General features: G+C 40.8%; 1 protein-coding gene across 2 annotated transcripts; it reads right to left on the minus strand.

The window, feature by feature from the left end:
- Positions 1 to 669: 669 nt before the first annotated feature.
- phf6 (PHD finger protein 6) lies at positions 670 to 11,441 on the minus strand. Of its 2 annotated transcripts, none has more exons than XM_072396159.1 (11): positions 11,342 to 11,441; positions 6,969 to 7,130; positions 6,577 to 6,678; positions 4,509 to 4,642; positions 4,253 to 4,299; positions 3,951 to 4,111; positions 3,728 to 3,871; positions 3,546 to 3,650; positions 3,297 to 3,430; positions 2,268 to 2,397; positions 670 to 1,506 (listed from the first exon to the last, which is right to left on the minus strand). In XM_072396159.1, exons 2-10 carry the CDS (start codon positions 7,098 to 7,100, stop codon positions 2,268 to 2,270), a joined length of 1,089 nt encoding a protein of 362 aa, XP_072252260.1. In that variant the 5' UTR covers positions 7,101 to 7,130; positions 11,342 to 11,441; the 3' UTR covers positions 670 to 1,506. The 2 variants fall into 2 exon arrangements, with proteins under 2 accessions (XP_072252260.1, XP_072252259.1); XM_072396158.1 differs by lacking the exon at positions 11,342 to 11,441 and adding an exon at positions 9,210 to 9,358.
- Positions 11,442 to 11,553: the final 112 nt, after the last annotated feature.

An 11,553-nucleotide genomic window follows, 5' to 3' on the forward strand; every position in this document is an offset into this window, starting at 1 on the left:
ACTATCTGCACACATATACATATATATATATAAAAAAATAAATATATACATATATAAATAAATATATATACACACACATATCCACAGAAGAGAGGAAAAGGTGCAGCGAAGTGATGTCATAAAAGAGTGTCAACTCCTCAATTTGTGCGTTAACTCCATGAAACGTTGGCAAACTATGCCAATTTCCTTTTGTTTTCTCAGTTTCACACCAGTTTTTATGCAGGTGAGTAACACTAAATGACAACCACGATCTAGTCAAAAAATTCCCACTATTTACGACCACATAATTAAGAACCACTGTTATTATAATTGTACAACTACAGAGTATTTTGTCTGTAAATTTATTTGAGCCCTACTTTTCTTCATAGGGTTTTACTCTGCTGATCGTATAAAAACCTAACGATAGTTTAAAAAAAAAAGAAAAAGAAAGAGCATAACACAATTGTGCTGTAAATTAATTTGATGTTCACTTGTATTAATGAATGAGTGTACAGCTACAGCAGGGTAATGAAGCACAGACGTATGCTCTGACCTCATCTCAGTGTGACATTCCTCACTCTAAACCTCTCAAGAAATACTCATCCTCAACACCCAGACACCGAAAACTGCCTCGAGTAAAGACTACAACGAAGAGACATTTTCAGAAGAAACACTCAATTCACACAGTGATGTGTAAAATAAAATAATTTCTATTCCAATCATTCATGGTTACATTTGTTGAGATACAGGTCACAGTACATCAAACAAAGTCAAGCCAACTCCTCTAAAGGGCTCTATTTTACCCTTCAGCAGCCAAAAACACCTTTAACAGTGGGAGAATCCAAGTGCATGCTGGCAAAACTTGTGACTGTCTGAAATCCAGATATTCAAAAGTACTCATGATGATAATACAGTAGCAAAATATCACATATCAAGAAAGAAAGGCTAACATGAAAAGAGTATTCTTAAGACATGATTACAGAAACAAGGTAATCAAACTGCACAACTTCATAGAGACTAGTAACAAATAAGACCCCTCTTAAAAGTGAGTCCTTTAGAGGCCTAAGGGAGGGGAGGGGGGGGCGAGAATGTTTCAACTGTCAGCAAATGTGGTAATCTGCAGGGACATGGGCAGTGAGTGACAATCAAAGGATTCGGTCCATCGGCTCTTATTCGTGGCAACAATCCGTGCCCCTGTACTAAATCTTGGGAAAGATTAGCCGTGGCTTTCCATGATGCTGCAGCAGTCCAGCACTCAACAGAGTAACACCAGTCTGTGAAAAGCTCAACCAGTCGACTCATAACAGGGTTTTTTTTTCTTCTTTTTTTTTTTTTTTTTTCATAAAGACGCCATCTGGTGTGCATCGGAACATTATGTCCAGTTACTGGAAGAAACCATGTGAAAGCCTCGCAGGAGCTCCCAGGCCACAGCTTTGTGAGTAGGCTAAGATTTAGTATAAAAAAATATCTCTCCCGTGTCTTTTGAGTTCTTCGGTTTTTCTTCACGTACAACTTCTGGGTCAACACCTGTAAGAACAAAACCAAAAAGAAAGAAATAAAGAAAGAAAGAGAGAAAAGTTACAAGATATTTTTAATTCACTGCCCTTCTGCAACTGCTGAAGGTAAAACTCTGAACAATTGGATTTTTTTTTTTATAGTAAAGGTGGAAATCCAGTAGTTTATTACCATAAATTCCGGACTATAATTTGCTCGTAACATTAGACCAATAAAGTTAACGTATAGTTCACAGTGGTCCAATAAAATTGTAGATAAATCAAACACACTTGCACTAAATTATTGTTCATGGGTCATTTGTACTCACCCTCAACATGGAAAACAAACTAAGAAATGCTTTTAATGCAGCTTTTAAATTAAAGACGATCAATCTGAGATGAGATTGTGAGAGCGACAACGAAGAGACTGAAGTGAGTGACGAAGTTCTGAGGCTGTTCAATTCGGACACTGAAGGAGATGACTTTTCCTGGTCGAATAGTCTTTTTTTTTTTTAAACCAACAGTGTTACAGGCACTGTTCGGGATAAAAAAGCATTTGCACTATGTATTTGTTTATGTTAGCATACGCATTTAATTAAAATTCTAAAATCCTCATGTGTAACATCTCTCTGTAAATATCTCATATTACAATGTGGACACCGGCGGCTTAAAATCCGGTGCGGCCTATACAAGTACAAAATGGATTTTCTTTTTAAAATTAGAGCTTGCTGCTTATATTCAGGTGCGCTCTATAGTCCGGAATTTACGGTAGTTTTTGGAGTGTGTGTATCATACCTAGTTGCCATTCACTTGCATTGAAGGTGTTCCTCCGTGGTCGATCGCTGCCCTCTCTCTGCTGCGGTTCTCTCGCTCCTCGTCCTCCTCATCCCGCTCCTCGTTGCCACTATGGTTCTTGCAGTATAGTCTTAAAAAAAAGGAGTAAATAAGGAGTGAAATAAGGAGTAAACACAATAGTATGTACATTAAAAAAAAAATAAAAGTAATTTCCAACATTCGTTTTCACGCTTGCTTGACAGTAAATGCAGATGATCGCTTGTCACCATTTTGCTGTGCGACTTATCTCCGTGTGAGGGTCTCTGTACCTTTTCACAGACAAGCCACAGGTGGTAGCATTTACATGTCGCTCACACTCAGTAGAAGCAACTTTCGAAAAACTGCAGGAAGCAGTGTTGAACCTGATTGCTGAACTATGGGGGAAGATGTCACTGGAAACTATTTGTAAGATCAATAAGAGACGAGCTCGTTGGTTAAAAAAATATATATATTTATATCGAACTTTTGTCAAAACACTTAAACTGCAAACATCTTTTCCACAGAGAACAAGCCTTCTGTGTCTACTTTTTCTTCATCTTCCAATGAAAAAATATCCTTTGGATGTGTCATAAATGGTTGCTTGAACAGCAGAACACTGGACTGACTCATTTGAGTCATTGAGTATGATCACAGAGCCACAACAGCCCCATTTGTGAGAAATACGAGGTTTAAGCAAACAGGAATGTTTCACTGTAAACTTAATGCGAATGTCAAGCGATATGAAAGGTGATGAGAACACATGCAAGATCAGTAAGTCTTTAATCTCAATTTCATATTACCGAATTGATGCAAGAGGAAAGGCATTAAGATTGTCTGTCCGTTAACTTTTTATTCAGTAATGTAATTCAGCAACCTTTTAAATAATAAAGGAAAAAGGAAAAACTGCACCTCTGATATGAACTAAACAAAAAACTAAAATTAAAACCAAAGAGCAAATGTGTTTATTTATGAAGTGCTTTAAAAAATTTAATTGGTAAAAGACGAGCTCACTTATAAATGCCACGGGCCATGTTTTCGATGTACTTGGCTTTATCCTGCAGGCCGCAGTGATAGTGGTAGGTCTTCACACATGCCTTGATTTCACACCCAATGGTAGCGCCCAACTGGGTGCACAGCGTGCATTTCTGAAGGGGAAAAGGAAGAAAAAAAAAAGAGGCAAACGCCAAGTTTAACTCGTTAGAAAATGAGAATTCACGCTTGACTGACTCAATGAAACAGCTGTTGCATTAGGCTTCCCACCATTCTTTTGCCCCTCTTGATTTCCTGGATGACTGTTTTTACATCAAAGTTTCCAAATTCAGCCCGTGATGTTGTGGTCAGCTGTACTGTTCCCGATGAAAAAAGCTGAAAAGGACGGAAGGAACGATGAGAAGTGCGGTCGGTAGAGCCTCGAAGCAAATTTGTTGTGGAAACAAGCCTACCATGCACTTGTAGTGTGCAGCCACTTTCTTGGAGTTATCTGTATGCAGCATGCCTCTCGTTTCGTTCTCTTCCTCGCCGGCATGGCAGAAGCCGCAGCGCTGGCCGCCGTCTGCTGGGCTGCTCCGGAGAGGAGACCTGTCCCGCTGAAACACATGATGCCAGTTAGACCATATTAGCCAGGTCCGCATACCAAAAACAGACCCTTTGAATTAGTGCGTTTACATGGGAGGAGCTCTCCTCGTCCGCTGCCTGTGAGGAGGTGGAGCGAGTTTCTTCTGACTGTCCTCGAGATCCAACCTTTGCTCTGCCCTTCTCAAACCGTCCCCTGCCCCTACTTTGTGGAGGTGATGAGTCTGAATCATTGGCCACACCTTCCTCTTCATCTAAGGACAAAACAACAGTTGCACTCAAGACAGAACTCTCTGATTTGATTATCTTTCTCTGTCATATATTTTACTTTTGAAGCTGAAAGGCAAACAGGAGCAGACACAATAGGCTGGGGGTATAAAAAATGCATAATTTACCTTGAATGTCATCCTGAGAAGCATCCCGATGTTTGCGACAGTAAACACTGTAATTAGGAGGAGAATAAACATGATGCTGCGGTTTTCACCGAAAGCCTAAAACATTACAGCTCGTTCACCCAGCAACCCCAACGTGAACATGAGAGGGAACAGCCAGATGTTCTGACCACGTGTCAGGCTTGTTACCCGCCTATTGTGGACCCAGCCCCCAACCTCATCTGCACACTGACATGAGTCCAAAGCTGAAGTGACTTACAGGTAAATCCCTTGTGAGGGATTCTCTTTGATTTGGGCTTTGTCCTTCACAGCACAGTAGTAATGATACGTCCTTCGGCACGTCTTGACATCACAGCCGATGGTCGCACCTGGTCGGTGACACGAAGAACACATCTGACAAGGGAGAGAACAGAGATGTAAGTTTAAGGATACAACCATTCAAAGTGATGGAGTCAAACTAATGAAAATGGTCAGTAATGCGAAGCTCCAAAGTAAATTTGTTGCCCCATGACTGCTTGAGGCGGAGCTTGAATTGAGGATTTGATGCAATTATTTCTTTGCTTTTCTTCATCATGGCGACTTCCATAAATTGGCGTCACATAAATATATTGAATTGATTGAGCTGGCTTGTGTGTCATCACACTTGCATTTAAGATGCTTGCTTTTTTGTAAATTGCCTTGAGATGACTTGGGTTGCAATAATAATCATAAAGGTTCATGTAGGCTTTTGTAAGGCTGCTGCCGAAGACAAAAATGATCTGCTGCACTGGTCCTTATTGCAGGGGAGCTGAAGAAGCCTCTGACTGAAGTCATTCTGTAGTGTGGTCCATTACGTTGGGAAGCTTGTGCAACATTTAAAGCAGTCCCCAGCACAGAACCTTATCTTCTTCATCACCTTATGTCACCATCCAGAATTATTTCTACCTTCTTTATCAATCAGTGGCAAAGGCATGACTGCAATCAATATTGTTGTTTACAAGCCATTTGTCTCCACAAGGATCTTCGACCTCTTCTCTTTGACAACAATCAATGGGCCAGACAACCTCATCAAAGTAAATGGTATCAGGAGGAAAGAGGAGCACATCTGCCATCATTATGAGAAAAAAAAAAACAGAATAAAGAATAGCTCAAATCTAATGGTCCATGAAAAAATTTGGTCTTGGGTAACACCGGAACATCAGATTGAGCCCTTGTCTTGTTAAAGAATGATCCAATACAATTGGTAACAGTGGCCAAGACATTACTAACAGGAAGCAACATCAACATTATATAAAGGCCCAGAAAGAGTCCAGACCCGAGTCCCATCCAGAGTGGACTGAACTGATGACCAGAGTAATGATGAGCCAATCTTCTGACCTCGAACCCCTGGACATTGTTGCAGGAGAGTGGTGCAAAATCCCAGTGGAGACAAAATGTTTTAATTCAAACAAGTTTAGGCTTTTCATCATCATGTTTAATCCTAATTTGAACACTCTGTGGGGTTGGAGTGTTACAAATGTTAAAAACTGTAAATAATCAAAGCTACAGCACTAAGGTTGGAAAGAAAGAAAATAAATAAGTTTAACATTCCAATATACAAAATATTGATCTGTTGGCTCATCAATATAGACTTCCATAAGAAAAAAATAAAGCTATGAAAACGTTTACGAACTTGTTCAAGATGTCCTATAAACAGTATAGCTGTAAATGTATCACTATTTACAAAGTGTGATGGAAGTTTCATGTTGGGTGATCCAGGTAAAATCATAAAAAATATGTGCATTTATCAAAGTGAAACTGATTCAGAGCCATGTGAACACAGTGCAAATCAGAATAGAAGTGTTGCTAATTAGAAGTGTCTGACTGACATTCAAATACATGAAAGCATTCAAGCGCGCCACACATCTGGAAATCGCGACAGTGCATCCCATTAACAGTCAGGGGCACACGCATGAATATATAAGCAGCGTTGGCGTGAAGGTGTCGAGGAGAAACCATCTTCTTATTCAACGTTTTGTCATCTTGATGGATGAAAACCAACCTTTTAAGTTCTGGATCTTTCACTGGATGAGAAAGCTGATATTTGCCAGCTAACACGAGAGAGGGATCTGATGTAATGCTGCCAGCTGGTATCAGCATCACTCTCTGCGACAGACACACCATGTCATAACTGGGAAACCTCCGGGCCAAAATGTGTGCCTCTTCATCATTAGTTACTATTACTTAAAGACAACTTTTGCGCAGCCTCGATTTATAGAAAAGAAAAGGACAAACATCCGAGAGGAACACTGAACTTTAAAAATGCAGCCACTTTGTCAACAATGCTCACTTGTGAAGCTGGTACTCACCAGTTTATTTCCCCTCTTAATCTCCTTTTTCACATCTTCAACAGAAAATCCTCCAATGTTTTCACTGTCCGAGTGTGACGTGACCAGAGCCGAGGAGAAAAGCTGCAGAAAACATCAAGAAAATGACTATAAAAGGTTATTTTCACCATTTCCACAAGACATTTGGGTTGCTTGGATCATTTGTAAGAAATGTATGACAGATGCACAGTTTAATGACTGAATTTAATTTTTTTTTTCCCCTTTACACAACGAAGAATTTCTGTGTCATTCACAAATACAAAGGTTTTGGGGCTGTGCCATTCACTGCTTAGCATACATGAGAGAAGCTGTGAAAAAGAATTGTGCATTAGGGGTGACAGGCAGAGCGGTTGGGAGCACTGTTGTGTTCTCACCATGCACTTATGGTGGGCTGCCACCTTCTGGCTGTCAGACACCAGCAGCTGGCCACACTCCTTGTCCCGGTTGGTTCTGCAGAAGGCACATTTGAGCAGCCGAGCTGCAGCTCCTTTTCTCTGTCCCGACATGGCCAAAGGCTTTTCTGTGCACCCGAGAGCCTAATTAGAAAACAAACAAACAAAAATAAATCAGAGAACAACAAAATAATCTTCATAATCTTCGCAAGAGGAAGTGCCCACTTCGAAAAAAAGGTAAGAAAGCTGTTTTTCAAACAATTTTCCACACCGTTAAAGCTGCTTTTCATTTTGTCGCTCATCTAGCTCATAAACACAGCAGCTCGGAAGGAAGTTGACCTGGGTGCAGTCCAACTAACAGTGCTCAGATTCTGTGGCAACACAGGTTTAAAAAAAGGTTTGTTTTGTTTTGTTTTTTTAAAGTGAAATGACGTCTCTAGATATTAGCAGCCAAGCTATTAAGTTGTTGATGGGATCATCACATGTGCCATGAACAGGCAGTCTACTGTCCATAGTCTGGAGTTGCCAAACACCCTGAACATATTCAGTTACTCAAGACTAAAACATTTTTTTCCTCCTGACCAAACTGAAAGGCCAAAGAGTTATGAAAAACCAAATAAAGGACGTTGGGGAGGAGCCACTAAAAACTCTTTCCCAGAAGCAGCTGAAAGCTAAACTTTGACTAAAATCTACTAGAAGTGACGTAAAACTTGTGCACAGGAAGTCACAACGGAGCAGCTCTACGTGCAACTCTGCAAAGCCTCTGATGGGTCAAAACATTCACCGTTCAACACTTTTGATGTCAGGTGGTCGCTGATTCAAGCCGGTTGAAGCGTGGATACTTTCCAACAGCCTCTTGAGTAAAAAAAATATATACATCCAGAAGAGTATTACATTTGTTTCCTTAAACAGCGCTAGAGTTGTGTGAGATGTTGATTTTGTGTAAGATAGCAGGCCAAAAATATCTCCCATGTGCTTGATCACTGGCTGTTAAGAACTTCTGATGCAGCTCACGTTTTTCATTAATGTGTCCTACAAAACAGACAACCCCCCCCCATGAGTAGCGTTTCTGCTAATGATGCAACATGTTTCCTATTCTGCATGTGCAGCCTGCACTGTAATTCTTCCATAGCTCATCTGCTTCATCTTGCAGCCTTCTAGTCCTGTAAAAGATGCATTTTCTGTGTAAAAGGATCAGTTTTACACACGCTTTTTTTTAAGGATGTAAGGGGTGACAACATACTCATTAGGATGAGGTGGGTTGATTTAAATAGTCATGTTGCCTCTATCATTTCCTGATGGATTTTCATTATATCTCTTAGACGTGAATTATGCACAGTTTTCTTTAAATTCCTGCGAATTCGGCTGCAAAACCTTTCCTGAATCCTTTTGATTAATACAGAAGATCAAACCACCAAATATATGCTGACATTTGCAGAGATACAGCCGTCCAGAATTCCCGCAGGCCCCCCTGGAAACATTAAATGGGTGGATTTAAAATATATATAAATATATATTCACTCATTAGTAGATCACAAATGCAAGTGGCTGTTTTAAAAAACACAATAGCAGTGTGCTGCGACGCCTTGATTGAGAGCCATTACAGCCATGATAGCAGGGCCAGGATTTCACTGCGGCGGCCACAGCAGCGGGGCTCGGCGAGAGAACACACGATGCTGCCCGTGTAAACAACACTATATACCATTTATTTCAACCCCTTATCTTGTCTGAAAAGCTCTCGTGTGGTAGTCTTTCGCTACCCGCGACGCTGTGGTTGATTTGTGACAAGAACGCGTGTAGCCTAAAAAGTGCTCCGACTGTCTCCTCCAAAGTTTTGAATTAAAGGGGGGTGTGTGTCTCTTTCTCCGCCAAACTACCCGCAACTGAAAACTATTTCCACGGCGAACATCTCAACGCCCCGAAAATGTTCTCCCAAGGCCTTTTCATGTTGGAAAAATAAGGGTCGGCCGTGTGAAAATATGACTCCTCGACATGTTCCAAGTGGGACCCGAAAAACTGCGATTATTTCCCTTTAAATGTGGAAATTATCATGACAGGCGCGGGTCTTTGCAAACCGTTTCGAAGTAAAGAGCGCCATACGTGTTGTATCCCTGTGAGAAGAGAGCACCTCGGCTTGTACGCCAGCAATACGGCCTGAACCGCCACCAGGCCATGAAACGCAGTGGGCATCACCCAGCCACGGACACACAGCTCACTTCTTACCTGCTAATATTATCTTATCGCTCTGGAAAAATAAGAATGGAGTAAAACTGTTCCGGCCAACAACTGTGTTTCTTCCCGTCCTTCAGAAGTGATTGTGTGCTTTTCGCACGAGCGCTAAGCTAGCTGCACCGCGGCACAACAGGACTTCCGGGTGTGGCTTTCAGAATAAAAGTCAAGTCCATGAAGGTATTATGTAATGTTTCAAAAGGAGCTGTCACGATATCTTGTTTTCACAACACCGTTACTGTGGCCAAAATATTCCAAGATAACATTGTTCATTTACTGAGAGTCTGAAAAGAAAAATACAATAGGTCACATTTATCTTTAATCTCTCTTTTTGGGTTGTTTGTCTCTTTTTTTGGCCAACAAATTACAGGGAAGTGAAGAAAGACACAAATGTTCAGAAGTGCACAATTACACTAAGTGAATTGTGTAAATGGGTGCATAAAAAGATCCACAAAACGTAACATCGATGACATCGCATGAAAATGATTTTTTAAAGCAGTGATATATCTGAAGAAGCTGGATCACCAGGCCCAGACAGGCCCTTGAGTGGGATGGGCGCTTTTTAGCGCTTGATAAAAATAAAGAACAAATGACAATTTGGAAAATACAGTCAATGTATTCTGTATTTCCAAGGGATTTTACAAGCGACTTGAGACCAGTTACAACAACAGTTTGACTTTTACTAGAAAGCTATTGATTGGAGCTGTAGCGCACTACTTAAATCCAACAGAAAGCCAATTTCATAAAATGTAGTGATAGAGAAGAAAAAGCTTTCTGCAAATCTACTAAATCACTGTGGTACACACCACAATGCTTTTTACGTTTAATCATTTTGATTCAGGAAATGAGCTGATGCTTCAATCCAAAACAACTTCAAATTGAGGAATATTAAGTTTGACTGAAATCCGTCTGACCTGTGGATGAAATGCTAAATCTTTTTAAATTGGCCTCTTTAAAGTGAAAAGCAACATGACCGAGACACAGATTCAGCATAGTTGGAGAAAAACAACTGAATATCAGTCATGACACCCAAGTCTCTTGCAACCTTTGTTGGGGAGACGGTTGAAAAGGCAATTTTCTTGTTTTGACCAATAGCTCAGGCTTGTAGAGGTTGAGCTGAAGGTGGTGTTCCTTCATCCATGTGGATATACCTAAAACAATTTGAGATTTGTGCTGAAACTGCTAATCTGGCATGCATGATAGTTACAGTTAGGTGCCATCTGCATGGCAATGATATGAGAAGCCATAGACTGTGTTTAAGGAGGAGGTGTACATTACAAAGAAAAGTGGTCCCAGTACAGAGTCTTGGGGTCTTCCTGATAGAAAGGCGATGGGACGTAAATGTGTGTGACACTTTCATGCCTGAGATGCTCATCTCAGAGTGAACAGCTAGTACGATGCTACGATTTAACACATCAAAAGCTGCAAAGATATCCAGCAAGAAAAGTATGGTCTTTTAAGGCTGCTGTCAGACAAAGCTGTCTCTGTGGACTTTTTTTTTTTTTGCCAAATGAGCCTAGCAGATCATCCACATCGGCAGCGGTTATTACGAGATGTGACACGATGGTTTGTCAGACCACATCTCCCATTACCTTATTCCCAGCTAACCAAACTATCAGTAGAAACTGCTACACTGTGGACAAGTGAAGCTGTAGCAGCTCTACAGAAATGTACTGACACAGCACCAGTGATGCTGCAAAAGGCGAAGTGTCAGAGCCCGAAGAAGAATAAAAGACAATCACCACCCCAACGACAGCTGGTTCATCCTGCTGCTGTCTGGCAGGAAATGCAGAAATATCAGCTGCGGTGCAAATGCTAAAGTTTCTTTTCTCAGGCTGTAACACTACTGAAGACTTGGTTGTACCCTCATTTCAACTCTTTTTATAAGCAACATGACAGAACCAAGTTAGTACTGTTAGTACAGTTGTCAAAACTGAGCCTTTAATCTTGTGTGTATCAAGTTCAATTTGTTGTAAAAGTGTTGTTATTGGTTATTGAAATTTCCTCTGACCTCTTTGAACTAACAAGCATGTTTTTTTCCCCAACAAAAAGTATGTTGGTAACATAGATACAGTTCCCAGTCGTTTTATTCTTATGCAGAAGAGACATATAATCTAAAACACTACCTCTACAAACGGCCCTTCTGAAACCGCGTTTCATCTTTTCTCAAGAAATTAGATGCGCTTCATTTCCTTGGCAGGGTAGTCCGTCAGGAGGGCTTCCCTTTAAGTCTTTAGTCTCATTACCCCCACACGAATTATGCGAGCTGTGAAACGTACGCACACTTACCAGAGAGGGAGTTTCCAGAGCTTGGCTTTCGTTAAAGCGATAGGCCGAA

The sequence above is a fragment of the Leuresthes tenuis genome, unplaced genomic scaffold (genome assembly GCF_036924035.1).
Source record: "Leuresthes tenuis unplaced genomic scaffold, fLeuTen1.0.hap1 SCAF_11, whole genome shotgun sequence".
NCBI classification, from domain to species: domain Eukaryota; kingdom Metazoa; phylum Chordata; class Actinopteri; order Atheriniformes; family Atherinopsidae; genus Leuresthes; species Leuresthes tenuis.

Bases quoted from the DNA above. Each gene is read 5' to 3' on its own strand.
- phf6 (XM_072396159.1), bottom strand. From the start codon at position 7,100: ATGTCGGGACAGAGAAAAGGAGCTGCAGCTCGGCTGCTCAAATGTGCC. The intron at 6,679-6,968 runs GTGAGAACACAA...TGTTTTCTGCAG, and splicing joins CAGCCCACCATAAGTGCATG to CTTTTCTCCTCGGCTCTGGT. The intron at 3,431-3,545 runs GTGGGAAGCCTA...TTTCCCCTTCAG, and splicing joins TCAAGAGGGGCAAAAGAATG to AAATGCACGCTGTGCACCCA.